Genomic DNA, 26,349 nt, shown 5'->3' with positions numbered 1-26,349 from the left:
CCACATGATGAAGATTAGGGCCTACTTTTTCTTCTATTAGACGCAGAGTCTCTGGTTTAATTCCTAGGTCCTTGATCCATTTTGAGTTAAGTTTTGTGCATGGTGAGAAATAGGGGTTTAATTTCATTTTGTTGCATATGGATTTCCAGTTTCCCCAGGACCGTTTGTTGAGGAGGCTATCTTTTCTCCAGTGCATGTTTTTGGCACCTTTGTCTAATATAAGATAATTGTAATTTTATGGGTTAGTCTCTGTGACCTTTATTCTGTACCATTGCTCTACAGTCTGTTTTGGTGCCAGTACCATGCTGTTTTTGTTACTATTGCTCTATAGAATAGTTTAAGGTCTGATATAGTGATGCCACCTGCTTCACTCTTCCTACTAAGGATTGCTTTAGCTAGTCTGGGTCTCTTATTTTTCCAGATGAATTTCATGATTCTTTTTCTATTTCTGTGAGGAAAGCCATTGGGATTTTGATCGGAATTGCATTAAATCTGTATAGTGCTTTGGGAAGTATGGTCATTTTATTAATATTATTTCTGCCTATAAATAAGAGCAAGGTAGATCTTTCCAACTTCTAAGGTCTTCTTTGATTTCTCTCTTTAGGGTTCTGTAGTTTTCATTGTACAGATCTTTCACCTCTTTCGTTGATTCCCAGATATCTTTTTTTCTTTTTTGAGGTTTTGTGAATGGGGTAGTTTTCTTCATATCCTTCTCAGAGGTTTTGTCACTGATATATAGAAATGTGTTTGATTTATGTGTGTTGATTTTATATCCTGCTACTTTGCTGAATTCATTTACTAGTTCTAGAAGTTTTCTGGTGAAGTTTTTTGGGGTCTTCTAGGTGAAGAATCATATCATCAGCAAATAATGCTAATTTAAGTTTTTCTTTCCCTATACATATCCCTTTGATTTCTTTCCTCTGTCTAATTGCACTGGCCAGTGTTTCAAGAACTATGTTGAATATAAGTGGTAAAAGAGGGCATCCCTGTCTTTTCCAGTTTTTAGAGGAAATGCCTTAAATTTTTCTCCATTTAGAATGATGTTGGCCTGATGCTTAGCGTAGATAGCCTTTACCATCTTGAGATATGTTCCTGTTATCCCTAGTTTTTCTAGTTTTTTGAACATAAAGGGATGCTGTTTTTTGTCAAATGCTTTTTCTACATCTATTGAGATGATCATATGATTCTTATCTTTAAGTCAAGGTACAGGTTTATATAGGTTACATACTGGGAGATGACTTAACCATTGAAGACTTTATCAGAACATATCAATTTGGACATTCAGGAAACAGGTTGTGAGAATTTGAAATTTGTATTTACTAGGCAAGGATAGAGGGTCTAGAGTTCAGCATTCAGCACTTATCTCTTTCCCTCCAGGATCTATTGTACTGTCCCAGAGAAAAGATCTATCTGGGGAAGAATCAATGTTTTGGATTCTTCCAGAGACTGTCATTTTACGCTTGGGGGAGATCTCCTGCCCAGGGATTGTCTTATCACTGGGAAAGGATGTATTGGGAAAGGATCAATGTCATCAATGTGATGGATTCCTCCTCCCTCCCTCCTGTTTTGAGGGTTGTCATTTCCATATCCTTCAGATACCATTAGGCAGAGTATTCTGTAGTGATTACTTACGATAAATAAAGCTTTGTTAATAAGACACTGCTAACATTTTTGAGGCTTACTCCAATCTATGTGCTTCTTATATATCATCCATTGAATCCTACTAATGCAATATTATAGCTTACATAGTACTATTAACATGCCCATTTGACAGAAAAGTAAATCTGGGCTCGAGAAGGGTAAGCAACTTGTCCAAGATCACACTGCATGTAGATGGCACAACTGAGTTCCCAAACTAGACCCTCATTTAACTACATACTGTGTGCTATTAAACACTGGTTAAGTGATTTCCCCAGGTGTGATCTACCTATACTCAAGTCACAGGCAACAGTTCAAAAGCCACTCCCACCAGAATGCTCTGGATGGAACCTGAGAACTGATGTTTTCATCAAGTTTACCAGGAGTGCTGCATGCAGGTTAGTGGCTAAGAACACTGACTTAGGTAACAGGATTCAGCACTCCTTCCAAATGTGGTGTATATCTGCATGGGGTAATAGGTGTACCATACATTATTTCTCTAAAAACCATACTCCACCAAATAAATGGATAAAGTTGGTGGGGAGTGGGTGTGGAAATCAGGCTCTATGTGGAGCAGAACTCTGTTTATAGGTTTGCCATGAAAGGTAAGTTATTTAATGTTGCGACCCCTTGCCCGCAAGGAAGACGCAACTCAGGAATCTTCTTTCAGCAGTTTATTCAGGCCTTTGTTTTGACATGTCTTTTAGCTTGTTTCTCTCTCTACTCCCGTGTGCCCCAGCCTTAATAAAGCAGATAAAGCCCCAATGCACAACTGCCACGTGGACTTTTCTCATAGGGTGCCAAGTCACAGCGTGCCAACTCATTCTGATAAGGAGTTGTTTGTCACAGACTACAGCGGAAACCAGCGCCATCTTGTAATGGCGGCCACAGTACACAGAAATGGCTCACCACAATTTAACAGGTGGATTACTTGGGTTGTAGTTATAAGTACAAGAAATATACACTGAGCCAGGGTCCTTTCTTCATTAGAAGGGGACATTCAAAAAGATGTGTAGAAATCAAACCTGTATTAATTTTCATGAGCCACAATTATTTCATCTTCCGAATAAACTGATTTTTTTATCCAAAATTGTTTAGAAGCCAGGCATGGTGGCGCACGCCTGTAATTCTTCGTCTTAGGAAGCTGAGGCAGGAGGATTACAAGTTCAAAACCAGACTCAGCAATGGTGAAGAACTAAGGAATTCAGTGAGACCATGTCTCTAAATAAAATACAAAATAGAGCTGAGGATATGGCTCAGTGACACAGTGCCCCTGAATTCAATCCCTGGTATAAAAAAAAAAGTGAATCGTAGTAATCAAACATTTTGAGGTTTATTTAAACACTACTACTTAGCAAATACTAAACCACACATACTAGGGTTGGGAATGCAGCTCTGTGGTAGAGCTTTTGCCTAGCATGACTGAGGCCTTGGATTCAATCCCCAGTTCTACAAAGAGAAAAACCAACAAACAAACAAAAACAAACAAACAAAAACTGCTGTTTGACCTGATTCCATTTTCAGGAATCTATTTTATAGAAACACTGCCAAAGAATAGGAATATATAGACACAATGATTTTTTTTTTTACAGTATAGCTAGTTAAAAAAAAAAGAAAGAAAGAAAAATATCAGTAGGGGATAAGAAAAAAAGGGAATTAAGATGTCCATCCATGGAATATTCTGCTGTGAATTCTGCACACACCTCTGTCTATGCAGTGTGTCCATCCTAGTAAGTATAAAAGGTGTACCCACTTACATCTACTGTATGCATATACACTCTATGTATATGATACAGAACTATACATGTTATTTTTGTTTTTAATCCTAAAACTTCTTATATACATATATATTTATACAGGTAAATATTCAAAAAGATGGACATCAAAGAGTTAACTGTAATTGCTAGAGGAAAATTACAAATGATGCTGGGTCTTTTTTGTTTGACGATACCTCCATATCTGGCTTGTTTCTGTAGAACTCTTTCCTAGAAACACTTTTCCTAGGTTAGTGGGTATAAATATTTTTAGTCTTCTGACATATTGACACCCAAACTTAAAGGAACTTCATAATTCACAACTAGAGTTTGTGACAGAGTCCCCTAGTCATTCTATGACTGTTCAATAAATGGACAAATGAAACGTGACATCATACTTTCCATTCCTCTAGCCGGGGATTCCTTAATTAAGGTCCAGGATTTGGGGCGTGGGGTATTGCTGCCATCCACTTGTCAACCCCACGTGGTTACAGGGACTGAGAAAGCACTGAGTTTCAGTTCTGTAAAAAGGAACGGCACTGGAGGGGTCATCCATAAATAAGTTCTTATGAGAAAGGACCAGCTAATAGCAGCTTTGAGCGGAAACAAAGTCATCTCCTCTCTCTCACAGGGAAACCATTTCCCCCCCAAAAAACAGAGCAAGTCATGAGTCTAGAGCTGAAATCTACAGCTCAGAGATGCTATTCTTAGATATCCTGAGTTCCTGTGGTCACCAAGGACCCCAAGTTTGGTAACATCATGACAACATTGCTATGCTTAAAATTTTCCCCATGCACCCCCAGATTCCACTTCCCCATCCGCCAGGGCTGCCTATAAAGAGAAGGGCAGATGGCTTCAGATGCCAGAAGGACACAGTCAACAGGGAATACCCAGGCCCTTCTTGGCTCTGCTGATACTTGAGACCACACTCCATCATCCACTGAACATCATGCAGGTCTCCACGGCTGCTCTTGCTGTCTTCCTCTGCACCATGGCTCTCTGCGATCAGGTCTTCACTGCACCATGTGAGTCCACCTTATTGTGGCAAATGTCCCCACTCTCTGTCCCTGGGTATACCACATCAATCTTTTCTTGTGGTCTCCAGAACCCATGAGAAAAGAGAAAACTTCTTAAAGGGCTACAAAGCACCTTGAGCTTTCTCTTAAGGACTTTTCACCTTTACAAGGGATCTTAGCTCTCCTTGTCCCCAGTCCTGAGAGTCAGGGTTGGGGCAGGGAAAAATGGAGCCCTAAACCACTGAGTTTGCAAGAGGTAGAATCCAGACCTGGGTACTTCCTTCCCAGTGATGTGGTCGATTCCCCAGCTCACTCCAGGCCTCCCAGGAGCTCTGCCCACTGGATCTTGAGATAGGTGTCCAGACCTCTCTTTTTGCTGAGGTGTGACATCTTGAACCAAACAGAATTCCCTGAAGGAAGAAAGGAGAATAGGCTGCTTGGTTTTCTGAGTCACACAGATAAAGAAGAGTCAGGAAGCAAGGAGAACAGAGACAGAAGGAAGACAGAGACATGAGGTTTCCAGGCAGAAATGCCCAAATGCCTTCCCGAGGCCTGGTCTCCAGTCCCCACACTGCGCAGGGCTCTTCCTCAGCCTCTGAGGATGTGACAGCTAGTGACCTTTCCTTCTGGATGATGACCTGGACTCATTCTGTCCCTTTCTCCACAGTGGGTGCAGACACCCCGACGGCCTGCTGCTTCTCCTACGTGGCCCGGCAGATTCAACGCAAATTCATAGAGGACTATTTTGAGACCAGCAGCCAGTGCTCCCAGCCAGGTGTCATGTAAGTGCCACTTCCCCTGCCCACCCTTGAGGACAGCCCCACATGGACAGAGACAGGCCAGGAGAGCAACCCTAGACAGGCCACATATGTAGGATTCAGCTCTTAAATGTGACCTGATTGGTCGTGAAGGTGGGACCCCCAACTCAGAGAGGAGGGACAAGAAGAAGGAGGTGGCAGGGTACCCTGAGACACTCTTGAGTTGGTGGAGAGACTCTCTGGAGTAACATAGGCAGAGCCTCTCTGAGCTTCCCAGGGCAGGGGGTGGGATGGAGGAACCACCATGGGCCCCAGATCCCCTGTAGGATTCCTCAGTGTTTGATCCTCTGCTTCTCCCAACAGCTTCCTAACCAAGAGAGGCCGGGAGGTGTGTGCTGACCCCAGTGAGAACTGGGTCCAGGAATACATCACTGACCTGGAGCTGAATGCCTGAGTGGCCTGGAGGCAGCAAGGAACCCAGTGACCTCCGTGGGCCCTGTGGGGATCAGAGGGCTTGAGTCTTGGAAGCATCCCTGTGACTCCATAGCTACCTCTCCTGTGGCTGGTTGTTGCTGAACATCCTCACGCTGAACTTAGATTTTATTTATTTATATTATTTAATTTTTATAATTTATTTTTATTTTCATTTCATTTTGTAACTGTTCCAAAATATCCCAAGACAAATTCTTTGCCACTCCTCCCCTCCCACTTTGCTCACACTGGTGACAGTTGAGTGGCTGTAATGGGCTTGTTCTAGGCAGACATGGTATCAAAACCACCAAACTGACAGATATAGAGTGGGTCCTTTTGCACTGACCCACACATAGCGGCTCCTTGGGCTCTGAGCTGTGTCCAGCCTGGTGAAATAATAAAGATGCACTTTTTAAAAGAAAACTGGCATGGAGTTTGCTTTTGTTTTCCAGAAAATCAGAATCACTGGTTAAGAGGAATAAGGGCAAATAATAGGAAGGTGTGACATGGAGGGACTTGGGGAGAAGAACAGAGCTACTGTAGTTAACCCACTCTACACGGGAGGTGCAGTTCTGGAATATTCCAAGCTACAAACATTTTATGATTCTTAATGTACCTGCTCTAGGAAAATTCCCTTCTTGAATGGATACCATAAGCAAAATTAACCAAAATGATTTTTAGCACCATAGTGAAAGTACAAATAACTGGTATGGCAGCAGACTTCATGGACCAGCTATGCCTTTAGGTAGTAGAAGAGTCAGGCATCAGAGGGCTCACTCCCTGGATGGAAAATGGCCTGATCATGGGGGAGGTTCGGGTTTATACAGGTTACACACTGGGAGATGACTTAACCATTGAAGCCTTTATCAGAACATATCAGTTGGACATTCAGGAAACAGGTGTGAGAATTTGAAATTTGTATGTACTAAGGCAAGGGCGGAGGGTCCAGAGTTCAGCTCTTATCTGTTTCCCTCCAGGATCTATTGTACTGTCATTGGGAAAAGATCTATTTGGGGAAGGATCAATGTTTTATATTCTTCCAGAGACTGTCATTTTAGGTTTGGGGGGAGATCTCCTTCCCAGGGATTGTCTTGTCACTGGGTGCTGAGGGCCATTGCCAAGTAGGAATGACGCATCAAAATTTCCTTGCCAGCGTACCCCATGTTGCTTAGAGGACATTCGATGGGACATTGCATGTATGCTTTAGTAAGGTGACCTTCCTCAAAGACCAGGGCGGATCCGGGTTTAGAGCTGATCAGGTTTGAGGAAGTTTCCCTGCTCCTTGAGTTTAAGGCGTTCCCGGTTTTAGACAAGTCTAGGATGTTCCCGGTTTAAGACAATATGGGTTTTAGGGAAGTTGGAGGTTGAAGATTATTGCTGCTGGGATTAGGGTGTTCCTGCTGCTTGTTCCCATTGAGTTATCGTGAGATTCAAATGGGATTTGGAAAAAAGCCTCATGGGGTAGGTGAATTGGGCGGGCAGAACGGGATTTCACCAGAACGTGTTTGTGTAGAGGCCAGTGTAAGTTCGGGAATAAAGAATTGCTGTTTGAATCTACAAAGCTGTGAGTGGCTCATGATTCTTGTGCCAAGCCCAGACATTGGCAACTGGGAAAGGATGTATTGGGAAAGGATCAATGTCATCAATATGATGGCTTCCTCCTCCCTCCCTCCTGTCAGTCCACACTGTTTTGAGGGTTGTCATTTCCATATCCTTCAGATACCATTAGGCAGAGTATTTTGTAGTGATTACTTATGATAAAGCTGTGTTAATAAGAAATTGCTAATGTTTTTGAGGCTTATTCAAATCTATGTGCTTTTTATATATATCATTCATTCAATCCTACTAATGCAATAATATAGCTTAAGTACTACTATTAACATGTCCATTAGACAGAAAAGTAAATCTGGGCTAGAGAAGGGTAAGCAACTTGTCCAAGATCACACTGCATGTAGATGGCACAACTGAGTTCCCAAACTAGACCCTCATTTAACTACATACTAGGTGCTATTAAATACTGCCCAAGTGATTTCCCCAGGTGTCATCTACCTATACTCAAGTCACAGGCAACAGTTCAAAAGCCACTCCCACCAGAATGCTCTGGATGGAACCTGAGAACTGATGTTTTCATCAAGTTTACCAGGAGTGCTGCATGCAGGTTAGTGGCTAAGAACACTGACTTAGGTAACAGGATTCACCACTCCTTCCCAAATATAGGTGTATATTTGCATGGGGTTATAGGTTTATCATATATTATTTCTCTAAAAACCATACTCCACAAAATAAATGGCTAACGTTGGTGGGGAGTGGGTGTGGAAATCAGGCTCTATGTGGAGAAGAACTATGTTTATAGGTTTGCTATAAAAGGTAAGTTATTTAACAGATGGATTACTTGGGTTGCAGTTATAAGTACAAGAAATATACACTGAGCTAGGGTCCTTTCTTCATTAGAAGAGGAAATTCAAAAGATGTGTAAAAAACAAACATGTATTAATTTTTATAAGTCACAATTATTTCATTTTCAAAATAATCTGATTTTTGAATCTAAAATTGTTTAGAAGCCAGGCATGGTAACACATGCCTGTAATTCCAGCATCTTGGGAATCTGAGGTAGGACAATCGCAAGTTCAAAGCCAGACTCAGCAATGGGAAGGCTTTAAGGAATTCAGTGAAACCCTGTCTCTAAATAAAATACAAGATAGGGCTGGGGATGTGGCTCAGTGACAGAGTTCCCCTGAGTTCAATCCCTAGTATAACAAAAATTGTTTAGAATCATACTAATCAAGTACTTTGAGGTTTAATAAAACACTACTACTTAGCAAATATAAAACATACATATTAGGGTTGGGAATGCAGCTCTTGCCTAGCTTGACTAAGGCCTTGGGTTCAATCCCCAGTACTACAAAGAAGAAACCAACAAACAAAAAAACAAACAAAAACTGCTGTTTGTCCTGATTCCATTTTCAGGAATCTATTTTATAGAAACACTGCCAAAGAATAGGAATAGGTAGACACAAGGATATTTTTTTTGCAGCATGGCTAGTTAAAAAAAAAAAAAAAGGAAACATCAGTAGGGGATTAAAAAAGAAGGAAATTAAGATGCCCATCCATGGAATATTCTGCTATCAATTCTGCACACACTTCTGTCTATGAAGTGTGTCCATCCTATTAAGTATAAAAGGTGTACCCACTTACATCTACTGTATGCATATACATTCTACATATATGATACAGAAATATATGTTATTTATGTTTTATTTTAAATATTCACATATATATATATATATATATATATATATATATATTTATCTAGGTAAGTATTTGGATAAGATGCTCATCAAATAGCTAACTGTAGTTGCTTAGAGTACATTTTTTCTAAATTTTTATTTATTTTTCAGTAAGTTGGATTACTTATCTCTCTGGTCTCACCTTATCCTCCCATCTGATGTGTGCTAGTCCCTCTGTTGGAGCCACTCTCTGGTTGGGATCCTGAGTTGACTCCAAGAGGACAGAGCGCACCTGGCTTATGGAGATTTGATGCCATGATGGCTTTTATATAATGAGAATGAAGACAAAAGCACTGTCTTATGATGGAGGCTTTCGTTTCTCTTCTCTCTCTCTCTCTCTCTCTCTCTCTCTCTCTCTCTCTCTCTCACACACACACACACACACACACACACACACAACTCTTTCCTTGCCACATTTCACAGTCTGCTTCCATTATGAGGGGCCCACTCTCCTACACCATTATCGTCTGCACTCCTGGTAAGTGTGGAGTTGCTGTCAGCAGAACAGGAGGTACAGCATTTGTTCCCATAGACACAGTGAAGATGTCACCTTCTTTCAGGAAAAAAAAAATTGAGGTCATACAAAAATCTCTGAATGCACTGAACTATTTCTCGAGGTCCAGAAACCTATGTCTGTATGAGAAGTTTAGCAGTGTCCAACATTCCCTAAAGTCAGGTGTTGTACGAAGTACACAGAATAAAGACCCCGGTTAGGGCAAAAGGAGCAGGGAACTGCACAGGGAGGGAACCAGTTCCTCAGACATTTCAGAGTCAAGACTGGACTGAGATCCCTGGTCAGCTGCTCAGGCACCTTGGCAGCTCTCCTCCCTGGGGGAATGTCCCCCATGGAGACATCAGAGATGTGCATTGAGAGGAACCTGCTTCCTGGGGGCTGTTTACTTCCTGTGGGAGGTGGGTGGTTAGGAGTCTGGGGTTTTCCTTAGTTGTTGAGCAATCAATGACTGTTTGGGGCTGGTCTTGTGGTTTGTGTGGCAATGTGATTCCCTTTCAATGATAATAGGTTTCTACTGTATTTGCTTCTGATCCATCCATGAGCTAGGTAACTGCAAGCAGAGGGGTATCCAGTCATAGGTTTGGCATTTTAGCATGGATTGGGAATGTGCATGTTCTAGCACAGAGCCCAGTCCTGTAGTCGCCACTACCTCCAAGCCCCTGGGGAGAGCTTTGGAGCTCCATCCTGAGCCCTGTGGAGCCATATCTCACTCTATGGAGTATGGGACTGTATATGGAGGTCATGAATATTTGACCTGAAGCCCAAAGTTACATCCTTCTTGTACCTTCATCAAGAGCTAATTGTGTATCTTAAGTAAGGAAGATAATTATTCCACAGGAAAGGGTGAGGAGTGAGTCAGGTCTGCAGTTGGACCCCAGGTGTATCCCCTATGTCTTTCACCTCCTTGGGTCTGCTCAGAGAAACTTTATCTTAGACTAGAAAATTCTGTATGTAGAGCCCTGCAAGTCGCCAGGTTACTGGGTTCTCAGTCAACAGATTGTAAAGGCCGGTGTCAGAAAAGCTGAATTATTTTCCTTTTCTGATTTCAGATGAGCCCATTTCAAAGTAATCTAAACTCTATCTTAAAGAACCTTATTTGTGAATGTTAAGAAGCAGCTATTAAATTCCAAAATTTAGAATCTTCCCTAAAAAATTCCTTAATGCTGCAGCCTTGGTATTTGGCACAGAGCCTCAGCACCAAAATATGACAGGTCACGATTCAACCAGCAGCTTCAATGCCACAGAATGATGGTAGTTCTCAAAAAGTAGTGCCCAGACAGCAGCACGCCCATCACCTAAGGAATATGCTAGAAAAGCAAGTTCTAAGTTACCTTCCAGACTTTAGGGAGTGTGTCCCAACAATGTATAGTTTCTAAAAAGCCTCCAGGTGGTTCTGATGCACCCTAAAGTTTCAAAGCCACTCCTGTTTGATGACCTCCTATTTTCCATTCCACCTTTCAGCCGGAGCCTGTGACTTTTAACAGAACCAGTATCTCTGAACAGGTCCAGGTCTCTGCGTATCTTAGAGCACTGACAGTTTCAAGGAGGAACACAAACAAGTACATCTCATTCAAAGGTTTGAGTAAATGAACCTTGTGGCCCCAAAACTGAAGGGTACAGATATGGCTCTGGCCCCAAGCAAGGGGGCATGCAGCAACCCCATGGGATCCCACAGTTTCTGTTGTCTTCTCTTTCTGGGTCTCCCTTTGTGCTCTCAGTAGCTCAGTTGTGCTAGTGGGCTGGGGTGCCAAGAGATCAAAGAAAACACCTGGAGGTGGAGTGTGAGACAGAAGGTTTACTGAAAAATGCTTACGGGGCAGGGCCAGTGGTGACAGGCTAGACAGATAACACCTCTGTCCCACGTGGTGTTTTGCTAAATAGCGCCTCCATCCCTCATAATGCTACTCCAGAAAGTCCAGTGACAATAGGCTGGACAGATAGCACCTCTGTCCCTGACAGTGTTTCACAAGAAAACAGTTCCTTTGCCCCTCACAACACCTTGTCCAGTGGCAGCCAGCTGGCAGAGAGGCACTTACCTTCGCCACCATGCCCTCAATTCCATACCAGTTACCACAGGGAAAGAGAGTTTGTAAGTCAGACCACAGAAGCAGTAGACGTCATTAGCTTAGCTTACTTTGTGTCTTATATGACCAGCATCAGAAGGATACGCTGGAATGCATGCAAGAAAACAGCTTCCACAGATACTACTGGTGTGCCTTGTTTGCAATATATGTGAGGAAGTCTTTGTCCTTCAAGATAGAATTTATCCGGACCTTCCAGTCTGGGCCCGGTCTTATTGTTCCCTTAACTTGGTTAGGTTCTTGACAATGGAAAGGGGCATTTCAGGGACATGGTATCTTACCATTTTTTTATTCAATTATAATAATCCTTCCATGTCAGAGTCCCAGAGTGGCTGCTAGCACTTACCAGTGTTACGTGAATCATGAAGAATTGCTCTTTCAACATCTCTAGTAATGAGAAATGCAAATCAAAACTACTCTGAGATTTTATCTCATGCCAGACAGAATGGCAGTCATCAAGAATACAGACAATAATAAATGTTGGTGAGGATGTAGGGGAAAAGGCACACTCATATGCTGCTGGTGGGACTGCAAATTGGTGCAACCAATCTGGAAAGCAGTATGGAGATTCCTTAGAAAACTTGGAATGGAACCACCATTTGACCCAACTATCCCAATCCTTGGTCTACACTCAAAGGACTTAAAATCAGCGTACTACAGTGATGCAGCCACATCAATGTTCATAGAAGCTCAATTCACAATAGTTAAACTATGGAAGCAACCTAGATGCCCTTCAATAGATGAATGGATAAAGAAACTGTGGTATATAAACACAATGGAATATTACTCAGAATTAAAAGAGAATAAAATCATGGCATTTGCAGGGAAATGGATGGAGTGGAAGAATATCATGCTAAGTAAGCAAATCCCCCAAAATCAAAGGCCAAATGTTCTCTCTGATAAGTGGATGCTGATCCATAATGGGGAGTGGGGGAGGCATGGGAAAAATAGAGGAACTTTGATTGGGCAAAGGGGAGGGAGGTTGAGGAGGGTGCATGGGGGGCAGGGAAGATGGTGGAATGAGATGAACAACATTACCTTAGGTATTTGTTTGACTGCACATAGGGTGTGATGCTACATCATGTACAACCAGAGAAATAATTGTGTTTTTTTTGTTGTTGTTGTTTTTGTTTTTTGGTGCTGGGGATCAAACCCAGGGCTTTGTGCATGCAAGGCAAGCACTCTACCAACTGAGCTATATCCCAAGCCCACAACCAGAGATATGAAAAGTTGTGCTGCAATTGTGTACAATGAATCAAAGTGCATTCCGCTGTCATATCTACCTAATCAGAATGAATAAATAAATAAATAAAAGGGAAAAGTGAATTCATGTTCCTGTTGCAAAAAAAAAAAAAAGCATTTAGGTTCTTTCAGATTTGACTGACTTAGCAACCCAGTTCCTAACCGATCACTGTGGTTATGAAGATGAGTTTCATAGCTTGTTAATCAGGGCACATACTTGGATCTGTGGGTTGAATGAATGTCACAAAAACTTAAAAGTTTGAGAATTATTAGGGAGGGAAGTGTGCTTTTCTGGTATTAGTAAAAATGGAGAACAGATTCAGGTCAGGAAAAAAAATCTTCACTATAATGTGTTTTGTCTTTTTCTTGATGATCTTTTTTGTTGATGATCTTTTTCTTGAGCTATGAAGGGTGGCAACACTTTGTAAGGAACAATTCTTCTCCTTCACTCTCCTGGTTAGTCCTCCAACCGCCCAAATTACTTGGTTTTTAAGAAGGCTAACTCATGTATTTTATTTTGCCCCGTAAATATATATGACCCAAATCTGAGCTAAACAGACACTAAGCTTTTCATGTTATCAAGGCCACCACCAGGAAGTAGGGCTTCACACCGGTTCTAGAGCATATCAAGTGGGGCAGAACTGGCCACCCACCTCCTCCATCCACACAGAAGGTGGAAGGGGGAAATGAGGGGATGCTTAAAACAAGGATTCAACCAAGTTGAGGAAGAAAGAGGAGTCCTTCAGTATTGGATAGGCAAAGGGGCAGCTAAGAAGGGACACAGCACACCTGCAGCTTTGATTCCCTCTCATTCCTGGGACTAGCATCTACAGAAGATATTTTGTGGGATTGAACATATCCCCAGATCCTGGGTGGGTCTTGATTAAAATAATTCAATTTACATCTTGGGCTTTTAAAACATATCATTAAGGGCTGGGGATGTGGCTCAAGCGGTAGCGCGCTCGCCTAGTGTGCGTGCGGCCCGGGTTCGATCCTCAGCACCACATACAAAGGAAGATGTTGTGTCCGCCGAGAACTAAGAAAAAATAAATAAATATTAAAAAAATTCTCTCTCTCTCTCTGTCCCCCTCTCTCTCTCACTCTCTCTTTAAAAAATAAATAAATAAAATAAAACATATCATTAAAAGTTATGTATTTCCCATGTCATAAAGACTGCCTAATAGTCAATCAAGTGAAAATATAATTTTCCTAGCCATTTTCATCTTGCAACTCATTTAAATCACATCTAATTTTAAATTTTAAATCAAATGTTCTTAAGCATAAGACTTCTTTCCCTAGGAAACTGGACTTTCTTGGTCAAAGGCTAAGAATATTTTGGCGTTCCTTATGCATATTAACACCCAAATTGAATACATATTTATATCCTTTGGTGAGTGCACGTTGGGGTGTTTGATGAATCTCTCTTCAAGAAGCAGATGTCTGGGTGTCCTCTGTGGTGCTCAAGGAGGCCGAGCTCTGTTCCTCCAAACCCCATTGGTCAGACCTGCTCACATCTCAGCATTTCTCCAGGACCGACCTACCCCAGGTTGGACTGGAACACAGCACATTCACCTGTCACCAAACCTCCATTCTGGTTCCAGGGCTGCACCTCTTCACTGGACTAGTGAGAGGGTTGTCAGTGTTTTGCTCTTGGGCCTGCTTCCAGCTGCATATTTGAATCCTTGCTCTGCAACGGATTACTCCTTGGCTGCAGTCCTCACTCTTCATAGTCACTGGGGCCTTGGACAAGTTGTCACTGATTATGTTCATGGGGATGCATCACAGAAAGCTGCCAAGGCAGGCCTTTTGGCACTCTCATCTTTAACCTTTGCTGGGCTTTGTTATTTCAACTATCATGATGTGGGCATCTGCAAAGCTGTTGCCATGCTGTAGAAGCTTTGACCTTTTTGACTTTAGAACTGATTGTATGCCTCTGCCTCTGCTCTGTCATTCAACTCACAATAAGGAGGAAATAACAGAAAGTTCATTGGTGGGCAAACCTTCTTCTAATCACATGGTTATTTTAGAATTTCATTGTTGAGGAAGAGGTTTGGGAGGAAATGTGTTCAAGAAATTCTGAGACCCAGTTCTGCATTCTAGTGAGTTAATGGGGTTGTCTTCAAGTTCATGAGATTCACAGTATGATTAAACTTTACATATGAGCTTTTGCTTTTGTCAGTCTCTTAAAGAGAATTTAGCTTTATTGTTATCAGTATATGATCATTTCTGCATTTGTCTTGGAAATAATGGACAAAGGGAAAGACTGTTAATTCATGACTTTGCAAAAAATTAGATGGTGTTTACTTTTGGAAACTTCTCTGTCTGTCCAGTTGATACCAGCTACTGATGATTTTATGTCCTTAGGGAAACTTTATAGGAGATGCTAAAATCTCAAATTACAGATTTCTGTATCTTAGGAAGAAAAGATTGGAAAGCTTCTGAATATAGAGATGCTCAAGTTAGAGAAGAAGTCTTCCTTGTAGACATATCAGAATATTGCAAATTCCAAACAGATGTAATTCTCCAATGTGTTTTACTTGTCCTAAAATAATCTGTCCACAAATATAAAACTAATAAATTACTTTCCCACTGTGGGAATTGGTAATAAGAAAATGTATTCCATGAAAAGAAATTTTTTTAAAAAAATAAAATATTGTATAATAAAAATGTACTCCACTCTTTAAAAAAAAGAGAAGAAGATGTCTAAAAAAATGTATGATGTACTCCCCTCACTCCCACCATCCGGGCTTCATAATGCAGCTCTGCCCACCTGGGTGTGGTTGCATTTGGCTCCTGTTGCCCAGGACTCAGTGGCATCGCAACACGTTCACATCTGAGCAGTTGGAACAACTGTTGACTAGCACAGAAGTTTCTGCTCTGCCAGGGGAAACTATGACTACTGAGCTTTAGTGAGAAGGAATGAGCTAAGTGTGGTCCTGGGATGACACCAATATCTCACCTCTTCTCGGTGGGGAAACCACTTCCCCATAAACAGCCCCAAAGCAAGTGAGCACTTGAACTGTTCTTGCAAATACCGTGGGCCCTGTGGTTACCCAAGACCCTCCTTGCATGTGCAAGTCAACAAGACAACACTGTGCTTAATAACTTCCTCTACTGCCACCCCTGTCTCCATTACCCAGGGCCCTGGGCTTATCTATTAAAAGAAGAGGACACGGCTTGGACCACAGGAGGAGGCTGGTGACAGAGTGCCCGGCCCCACCTCATTCTTCCTGCACTCTTGAGCCCTGGATGTCCTCTTTACTCACCATCCCCTCTGTTCCAGGTCCCCTCCCATGAGTCTACCTTTTGTAGTTCCCCCACTGTCTGGCTTGGGTCAGATGTGACCAAGTGAATGGATGTCCTCAAGGGAAACAGAACTTCCCAAGGAATTTTCAAAATGCCCTGGGTTTTCTGTTCAGGCATCTTTTTTCTTTCTTTCTTTTCCAAAAACTTTCTATATTCTCTATACCTCATGGTAGGGTTGGATCTTGCCCTATCAGGGAAATGGGAAAATGGAACAAGTTTCAAGAAGAGGCAGAATCCAGCTACACTTTCTTCCCAGTGATCAGCTGAGTCACCAACTCACCCCAGTTCCCATTCACAGAAGATTTACAAAGTGGATCTCTTGCTGGGAAAACAAGTCTCTTTTTAAAGTTCCCCCAGTAGAACTGGAATGAGAGGCGGACTGCTCAATTAGTGGTGTTTTCTGCAGCGGGAGATAGAGACCAACCCTAGATGAAAGCAGAAAAAGAAGTAGAGGGTGGAAAACGGTGACCCAAGAATTCTCCAGCTTCCTTCCAGTTCCCCTCACCCCCAGTTCCTTACCCCTGAAGAGTGCCATCTTCACCTCCTTTCTTCTGACTTTATCACTGGTCAGAAGTAACTGGCTTATTTGCTCCAATGGAAAAATGACTCGGGCTCTGCCTGTCACCTTCCCTCAGAGTTGGCTCAGGGCCCCAAGCATCTGCTGCTTTTGCTTTGATCTCCCAGCTGACCTCCAGCAAATGGGTAGGTGACTGTCATAAAACCAACAGCCGGTGCCAAATAAAAGCAGGTCCTCCTGCCCATTTCTGCAAAGAGGCAGGATATGCAGGGATGGTGCCCACAGGAGTGGAGTGGGAGCAGCCTCTAAAGGCATCAGTAGGTGGGTGAAGGTCATCCTAGGGCACACCGTTGAGGTCCCCAACTTTTGATGTAGAACTCAGGGAAAAACCATCAAATTATCTTCTGGTCTGGCCTGGGACCTATAGGGAGGGAGGGAGGAGGTGCCCCTCTGGCAGAGGGAAGAAAGGAGGATGTCAGAGGAGAAAAAGCTGCCTGAAGGAACCCCACCCCAAGTCATTCTAGAAAGGTCTAGGGATCCTAGGTTGGGGAAATAATCCTGAGAAAGTGGACCAAACCTGAGCTTAGCTTCCTAAGGCAGAAGGGCTGTAGAGGATGTGAGATCTGGAACTCCCTCTCTCAATTTTTATAACTCTATCTCTCTCCACTTCTCTCTTTACCAAAGAGGCTGGAGGTCGGTGTCAACTTCAACAAGTCAAGTATGTCACTGATCTCAGAACTGAATTCCTGAGTGATTTAGAAGTGACAAGAAACCAGTTGTATCTATGGGTGGGTAGATGAGGGAGCAGGGACCTGAGCGAGCCCTGAGACTCTTCCTTCAGCTCCTGAACCCACCTCTACTATGGGCTGGTTGCCATCTTGGACTCTTAACATAACTGTTGGTTTCTTCAGCCTCATTAAAGTTTGCAATGCTTTTATGAGTTCTTTACTCTCTGACTCCACAATGCTCTCCACACACCGCCCTCCCCGCAGCCCCATCAATCACCCAGTGGTTGACACGTACTAGTAGTGTAAGGGAATAGTTGTTTGTCTTCTTCTGAAAAAAACTTTGTTCCAAAACCATCAACCAACAAATATTTATAGAATGTTATTTACCAGTTCTGTGTTCATCTACATGAAACGGTAATGAAAAATATTGCAAACAAACAAACCAGTCTTAAAATTTGGGTGGTTCCACTGTTCTTGTTTTGGTGGTAAAACCAGAAACTCTGGTTGGAAAAATGGTGGGGTTTGGGGGAGTAGGAAAGTCTGAAGGGGGATGTCAGCAGAAAGGAAATGATCATAACTATAAGCCTCATATTCTATAAAGTTCAACATAAAACACTATTTTATTGAACAAAAAAAAGACTTTTTAAAAAAAGATCTTTTAGTCAGAAGATTTAAAGAGCAATGACACAGGTTTTCAGCAATCTTTAAACTTTAAGTCTTCCATAAGACTATCTTATTTCTAGGAATCTATGTCAAGAAGCACTCTCTGGAAACACAAATATATATACACCTGTATTTATAAAGTTGTAGAACACATTTGTTCGTTGTAACTTTATATGTAAAAACAACCAAGGAGAAACATATTCTTCCAAAGAGGAGTAGTTTACAACATCATTGAATAACTATATAACAAATGAAATCACTGAAAATAATAAAGTATCATTGATGTAAATATACTGAGAGGAAAAGTGTCCATGATATTAATAAAAACTATATCACAGACCATACAGTCTGTAAGTGTATCTCTAACTAGACAAACTACATTATCATATCTCTATTATAGATTTCCTCTGGCGAATATGACTTTTAAGAAATGGAGATCTCCACTTCTCATTTCCATTCTTTTACCTTTGACTTTCATTAAGTATGAGTATGCAATTTTTTATTCAAAATATTTTAGGAGTTTATTGAGTTTAAAAAGTTAAAAGCTAAGAGGTTTTTCAAGATGGCAGAATAGACAAGGTCATTTCCCTGGCTGCTCCCTGGCATAAAACCAAGAAAGCAGACAGGCAGCTTCTCAAAATAAAAGGTAAAATAAAAGGCTGGTGGAGGGGGGCTTTTCTGGGAATTAATTCTGGACATTCAAAGCAGGTCAGGGACTCAGGTGGCTGAATATAATAAAATAAGGACAAAATCCCAGGTGCCACTGTCACCACTGGTGGTGATAGTGCCTGCTGGAGTGGTCCCCCTCCCCCACAAACAAAGTGGAGGGATAAGGGAATTAAAGGAACCCACATTTTTAGGAGGTTTTATGTCTGGGTATAGAGAGATCAGAGGTCAAAGTCACTGTCCTACCAACCTGAAATGTCCTTGTGCAATGTCCTTGTGTGGGAAAGAAATCACCATCTCTCCTGGCAATCAAGGAGGAAGGAACCATTTTGCAGCCATGCATGAGGTTGGCAGTGGGGGAGCTGATTCCTGGCAAACCCAAGCTTGGCCTGAAATACAGGCCTGGCAAACCCACACTGCATGACACAGAGTGTGCCTAAGTGACCAGGAGAAAACCAAACATGGAGAAGTGTTTTCATAGGAGAATATAGGTCATGGAAACTCACTTGGCTCCCTGTCTCCCCCTCCAGTCTAGACACTTGCAGGACCAGCTGGGAGAGATGCACCAGGCCAGGAATTTGAAAGGGCAGGGGTGGGAATGCTTGAGTTTGGAGACTAACCCAACAGACCAGGAAATGTGGGGTCCATGGGTGATGGAGGGACTAAGGATTGGCTCCTCTACTGCATGAGTGGAACCCAGGGGAGATCTCTGGGGTGCAATCTCCCAGCATAAACCAGCAACTCCTGGGTCCTAAGATGCACTGATTTACAGTCTTCAGAAAAATCACCATTCAGTGAAAAACCTGGAGACTACCTAAGCCTAAACCCCACCTCTAGGAGCTCCACCTACAGGATTTCCTCTCACACTTTAGCAACCCCACCCTGAGAGTGAAGCAGGCATCACACTCCAGCCCATCCCACCAAACACTGCTGAGTAGGGAAGCCAGAAGCTTTTGAACTCAAGTGGAAAAAGTTCTTTAACTTTTCAACTTTTCATCAAGATTTTTTTCCCTTTATTCTTTTCTTTGTTGAATTGTGACATGAATGGTTCATGAACACTTATGTGTATTCATATTTTTCTTGTTTCTTGTTTCTAACATTTTTTTAAAAAAATTGTTTTAGTTGCAATTGGGCATAATACCTTTATTTTATTTTTTTATATGATACTGAGGATTGAACCCAGTGCCCCGCACGTGCTAGACAAGTGCTCTACTGTTGAGCCAAAACCCCAGCCCCTCTAATATTTTTTGAAGGTAATTATTTTTCATGAATCAGTATTTTGAGGACTAGGATGTTTGATTAGTATATTTTGGTTTTGTTTGTATTCTTTTATTTTTAACTTTTTATTTTACATACTTTTTCTCTCATCTGTTTTCTTTCATTCTCTTTTTCTCTTTTTTTTTCTGCTAATAGCCAATCTTTACTGTGATTTCACTCTTCCATTAATTTTTTACTTCTATTTTCTCTTCTCCTCCCTCATAATCATCACATCCTACATCACTTCTGTTCTCTCCCTGGTCACCATTTGAAATTCTAAACACTTTTTGCAAACTTATTGTTTTTACTGTAGGCAATTACTAATCACATCATTTCTGTTTATTGTGACAATTAACATTGTAGATACCACAGCAGGATCTATTTGGTTTTAAGCCATATATTTTTTGCACTGGTTGCTGTTATTATTTGTATCCCCAAATGGTAAGGTTCTGGAAACCTTCAGGGACACTATAAATCCATAGGGTAGAAACTTTATTGCCTCAGATCCATACTGTTAGATGGGTAGACACACAAACAACATGAAAAAACAAGGGGAAAAAATTGCCCAAACAAACCAAAATACGTCAGTAACAGAATCTATCAATACCACAGTGGCAGAAATGTCAAAAGAAGGAGTTTAGAATGTTCACAGTTAAACTGATCTGAGAGGTAAACAATGTAAGGAGTGAAACCAGAAAGAAAATACAGGAAGCAAAATATCACTTCAGTAAAGAGATAGAGATACTTAAAAAAAAAGTCAAGCAGAGATCCTTGAAATGAAAGAATTAATAAAACAAATTTAAAATTCAATTAAAAGCATCACCAACCTACCCCAGACACCAGGTTAGAGGGACCTCCCCCAGGGGGGGAGGGGGAGTCCCCTCTACCATGGAGACCATGGAGAAAAGATGTTAAGACACCATGAACAAAACTTCCAAGAAATATGGGGTAACATGAAAAGATCAAATATAAGATTTATCAGGATAGATGGAGGCTCAGAGATACAAACCAAAGGAATTGTGCAATTTTTTCAATGAAATAATATCATAAAGTTTTACAAACCTTACGAATGAAATGGAAAAAATCAAATAAGGAGGCTGATAGAACCCCAAATATACAAAATTACAACAGACCCACACATTATTATGAAAATACCTAGGATACAGAATAAGGATAAAATTTTAAAGCCTGCCATAGGAAAATGAAAGATCACATTTAGAGGGAAACCAGTCTGGATCTCAGCTGATTTTTCAACCCAGATCCTCAAAGCAGAGATCTTGGAGTACTGTATACCAAGCTCTGAAAGAAAATAGATGCCAGCAAAGAATACTATACCCAGGAAAATTGTTTGACAATGAAATAAAAATCTTCCAAAATAAACAAAAGTCAAAAAGAATTCACAACTACAAAGCCTGCACTACAAAACATACTTAATATTTCATGAAGAAGAAATGAAAATAAAAATGAACACCAGCAAAGGGAGGAAATACACTAGAGAGAATAGTCAATCAAAGGAGAAACTAAGTCAAATTAAAAGCCAGAAACAAATCAAAATAAAAATCATTTCTCAATAATAATTTTGAATATGAATGGCCTAAACTTATTAGTTAAAAGATATAAACTGGCAGATTGGATTTTTAAAAAAGAGACCCAACAATATGCTGTGTTCAAGAGACTCATCTCATAGGCAAAGACATCCACAGACTGAAGGTAAAAGGATGGAAAAAAAAACATATCATTTACATGGATCCCATGAACAAGCAGAGGTTTCTATCTTCATATCAGATGAAGTGGACTTCAAGCCAAAGTTAATCAGAAGGGACAAAGAAGGTCATTTCATACTGCTTATGGGAATTATACATCAATAAGACAAAACAATCATAAATATTTGTGCCCCAAACAATGAAGATCTATGTACATCAAACAAACCCTTATCAATTTCAAGAAGCAAATAGACCACAACACAATAATACTGGGTGACTTTAACATGCTTCTCTCATCACGGAATAGATTCTCCAAACAAAAACTAAATAAAGAAGCTATAGAACTCAAAACTACAATTAAACATTTAAACTTAACAGACATATATAGACTATTTCATCTGTTAATTACTGAATACACTTTCTTCTAAGCAGCACATGGATCCTTCTCTAAAATAGATCATATCTTAGGCCATAAAGCAACTCTTGGCAAATATAAATATATAGAGATAATACCTTGCATTCTATCAGATCATAATGGGATAAATTAGAAATCAATGATTTAAAAAAATAAAAGCTGCTCTAACACCTGGAGACTAAATAATATGCTATTGAATGATCAATGGATAGCTGAAGAGAGAAGGGATGAAATAAAAAATATTTACAGGTAAATGAGAATAGTAATACAACATATCAAAATATCTGGGATACTATGAAGGTGGTTCTAAGAGGAAAGTTCATTGCATTGAGCTCATTCATTAAAGAAATAGAAGTCATCAAATAAATAACCTAATATCACATCTCAAAGCCCTAGCAAAAGAAGAACAAATCAATACCAAAAACATTAGAAGACAGGAAGTAATGAAAATCAGAGCCAAAATCAATAAAAGTGAAACAAAAAAATTTCAAAAAATCAATGAAACAAAAAGTTGGTTCTTTGGAAAAATTAAACTGATAAACCCTTAGTCAAGCTAACCAAGAGAAAGGGGGGAAAATACTCAACTTTCTAAAATTGGTGTTGAAAAAGGAAATATCACTAGGGACACTACTGAAATATAGATGATAATCAGAAACTATTTTGATACTTTATACTCCAATAAAATAGAAAAACCTGGAGACATCAACAAATTTATAAAGATATATGGTGTATCCAAGTTGAATCAGAAGGACATAGAAAATTTAAACACATCAATTCCAAGCAATGAAATTGAAGATGTTATCAAAAGCCTATCAACAAAGAATAGCCCAGGACCAGATAGATTTTCAGCTGAGTTCTACAGACCTTCAGAGAAGAACTAACAGCAATTCTCCTCAAATTATTCCGTGAAATAGAAAAGGAGGGAACCCTTCCAGATTCATTCTATGAAGCTAGTATCACCCTGATACCAAAGCCAGACAAAGATACATCAAAGAAAGAAAACTTCAAACCAATATCCCTGATAAACATAGATGCAAAAATTCTTAATAGAATACCGGAAAATTGCATACAAAAACATACTAAAAAGATAAGTCACCACGATCTAGTGGGTTTCATCCTAGGGATGCAATGTTGGCTCAACATATAGAAATCAATAAACATAATTCACCATGTCAATAGACTTAAAGACAAGAATCACATGATTATCTCAAAGAATGCAGAAAAAGCATTTGACAAAGTACAGTATCCACTCATATTCAGAACACTAGAAAAATTAGTGATAGTAGGAACATACCACAACGTTGGAAAAACTCTATACATTAAATCCAAGGCCAACATCATTCTAAAGGGAGAAAAACTGAAAGTATTCCTTCTAAAAACTAGAACAAGACAGAGATGCCCTCTTTCACCGATTCTATTAAACATAGTCCTTGAAACTCTAGCCAGAGCAATTAGGAAAAAGAAAAAACTTAAAGGGATATGGATAAGAAGAGCTCAAAAAAATTGAGAATACTAGAGATTAACTATGTCTTGCATGAGTCCTTAGGCCCACTAAGAAAAAGACTGAGTTACTTTAAAATGGACTCATCTGATAAAAGGGAAGAAAAAAAATAGTTTTAAGAGGGACTCCTGCTGTTTACCACCTACAAACCAAGCTGATTGAGAATCCAGTGATTTGGAGCTTACAGGACTAAAAACACAAGAGTTCTTCTCTTCAAACCAATATTAGTGTAAGCAGAAATGAGAAGGTGAGAGACTAGGCAGGACACAGAAGTTAGGTCTACAGGTAGTCCGATTCGCCCCCTTCTCAAATCCGTCCTTTTAAAGGTTTGTCCATTTTGTCTTGTTGATAAAATAAATGTATGAGCGCTCTCCAGAAAAACAGAACAACAGACATCGTCTCTCTCTAGATAGATGATGCTATCTGTGATATAGATGTGGACACAAGCAGGAGAACCAGAAAAGTGGGTGGAGTAATTCAGTCTGGAGGCTGAGAGCCAGGGTAGCTGATGGTTGAAATCCTGGCCCAGGTCCAAAAGCCTGAGCAGGGGGAGGAGGAGGTGATGGTGCAAGTCCTGGCCCAGTCTGAAAGCCTGAGGACAAAGGCAGATGCCCAGAGCAGATGCCACAACTTGAACAGACAGAAGTTCACCCTTCCTCTGCCTTTTTGATCTCTTTTGATCCTTGGTGGGTTGCCTGAGTTGGTGAGAGTGATCTTTACTCAGTTTTCTGGTTCAAATGTTAATCTCTCCAGAAACACCTCATAAATGCACCCAGAAATAATGTTTTATAGACTATCAAGGCAACCCTTGGCCCAGTCGAATCTACCCATAAAATTAACCATCACAATGAACGCTCCAGTTCTTTGGGCTAGGACACAGCAGAGGCAGGAGCCAATGATAGTGCCCTCCAACCTGTTGCACTGTTCCACCAGCAGAGGGCAATGTGGAGCTACAAGTGGGAAGAGGATGAGGGATGGGTGGGAGACTCTGGACAAGCTCTGCACCGGGAGAGCGCTTCCAAAACCTAGTTCTAGAAGTAATGTTGTATCTGGGGATTTTCTTGTTTGTTTCTGAGTAACCATACAATGGAATTAGTGAAAAAAATAAAAACAAGTAGGTCCGAAGCCTTCAAAAATCAAAGGGACAAATTCCATCAATATGTACAATTATAATGCACCACTAAAAAATGTGGAAAATGTTTTTTTAAATTACTCTACTGTCACATATAACTTAAAATAACAAATTAAAAAAAAAAAGAAAGAAAAACAAATCAAAGAGGCTGGGTGAGGTGGTGCGTACCTGTAATTCCAGGGGCTTGTGAAGCTAAGGCAGGAGGATTATGAGCTCAAAGCCAACCTCAGAAATTTAGCAAGGCCCTACACAACTTGAAGAAACCCTGTCTCAAAACAAAATATAAAAAGAGCTCAATGTTTAAGTGCCCCTGGGTTTAATCCAGTACAAAAAAAAAAAAAAAAAAACAAAGAAATTCCATTATCTCTGAAACCCCCAGGCCCCAAACAGCCTGTGGCTATACCTTATCAGTGGTTCTCAAACTTGGATGGCATTAATATCACCTGGGAAGTTTTTAAATCACAGATGCCAGTCCTCTCCCAAATCCAATAAATTTGTAGCTTTGGAGGTGAGGCCCTGACATTGATGTTTTTAAAAGCTCCTCCAAGTAATTCTACTGGTGAATTCAATTTAAGCCAATCCTTGGACTCCCACCTAGTACAGGAAATAGTCACCTGTGTAAGAAGCATTCACTCTAAGGAGGGTTGCCAGATACAACCCAGACGTCCAGTGAAATTTGAGTTTCAGGTCAACAACAAACAATTATTTGTATGTCACAAATATTGCATAAGACATACCAAGAAAGAAAAAGATTCAATCTGTATTTTTATTAGCTAATGCTGCCCACCCAAGCCCCCAACCCTCAATTCAAAGATGGCTATGGAGAAAGAACATTCTTCCCCAAAGCTGAGCAGTGAGCACAGAATCTGACCAAGACTCTCAGCCACCTGCCAGGTCTTTGCTGCTCCATAGGCAGGGTCACTAGACTTGCTACTAACCTAAGGGAGCACTTAGGATAGAACCCAGAACTCGGTAAACTCTCAACAAATGTCAGTCATCACACAGAGGAAAGCGTGAATGAGAAAATGAACTTATGTGCATCAGTGGGTATTGTCTTGGCACAAAATATTCCTAGATCAAATCCTTTATGATCTGGTTTATAAAATAAGAGTGTCTGGTTCAACTTTTCAGGAGAGTATCTCCAGGGAGCACCTGGTGTATCTGCAGTACTGCTCTGCCCCGTTCCTGGGTTTTCTGCCTCTTTTCATATTTCCCTACTCTTCTTCCAGGGTCTGTGTCCATCTGTGATTCTGATTAGTTGAGCAAACAAAATCGATAAAAACTGTCACAAGTGCCTTCAATCATTTGAAAGCCACGCTGGACAAAATCACTCAGTAAGCGCCTGTTGTTTGAGATCTATATGGGCACAATTTCTCTGGTACAGCTAATCACACTGGCTGCTCTGTGCATTATTTGTGAGAAGAGTTGAAAGGAAAGGGGGGGAGGGTGGTGAAGAGGAAGTCACTGGCTGTCAGAGAAAACATGCATTGCATAATACAATTTTTAAACAGAGATTGATTACAAGAATTAAATGAGATACATACACTAAAATGTAAGAAGGGCCCCAGAGTGAGGCTGGGCATGAGGGTGGGACGCACAGAACGGGTGGCCTCCAGAACTGCGGGGTCACAGCCCTGGCTCAGGTGTTTGCTCCCCCATCCACCCACAGATGTGCTGCCTCCCCGCTTCCTCCAGGCCAC

At 40.9% G+C, this 26,349-nt stretch overlaps 1 protein-coding gene and 1 pseudogene across 1 annotated transcript; both read left to right on the top strand.

Annotated features, from left to right (window-relative positions):
- Positions 1–4,341: 4,341 nt before the first annotated feature.
- LOC144255902 (C-C motif chemokine 3-like 1) lies at positions 4,342–5,620 on the top strand. The gene is made up of 3 exons (XM_077800988.1): positions 4,342–4,417; positions 5,076–5,190; positions 5,530–5,620. Exons 1-3 carry the CDS (start codon positions 4,342–4,344, stop codon positions 5,618–5,620), a joined length of 282 nt encoding a protein of 93 aa, XP_077657114.1.
- An 8,554-nt stretch (positions 5,621–14,174) lies between these two features.
- Positions 14,175–14,663, top strand: LOC113175903 (succinate dehydrogenase [ubiquinone] cytochrome b small subunit, mitochondrial-like; annotated as a pseudogene).
- The last annotated feature ends 11,686 nt before the right edge of the window (positions 14,664–26,349 follow it).

The sequence above is a fragment of the Urocitellus parryii genome, chromosome 7, assembly GCF_045843805.1.
Source record: "Urocitellus parryii isolate mUroPar1 chromosome 7, mUroPar1.hap1, whole genome shotgun sequence".
In the NCBI taxonomy this organism is placed as follows: Eukaryota; Metazoa; Chordata; class Mammalia; order Rodentia; family Sciuridae; genus Urocitellus; species Urocitellus parryii.
Note: the sequence above shows the minus strand (reverse complement) of the source record. Positions and strands in the feature narration are given on the sequence as shown.

Coding starts and splice junctions, on each gene's coding strand:
- LOC144255902 (XM_077800988.1), top strand. CDS start 4,342: ATGCAGGTCTCCACGGCTGCTCTTGCTGTCTTCCTCTGCACCATGGCT. Junction 4,418..5,075: donor TCAGGTCTTCACTGCACCAT/GTGAGTCCACCT, acceptor CTTTCTCCACAG/TGGGTGCAGACACCCCGACG. Junction 5,191..5,529: donor TGCTCCCAGCCAGGTGTCAT/GTAAGTGCCACT, acceptor TTCTCCCAACAG/CTTCCTAACCAAGAGAGGCC.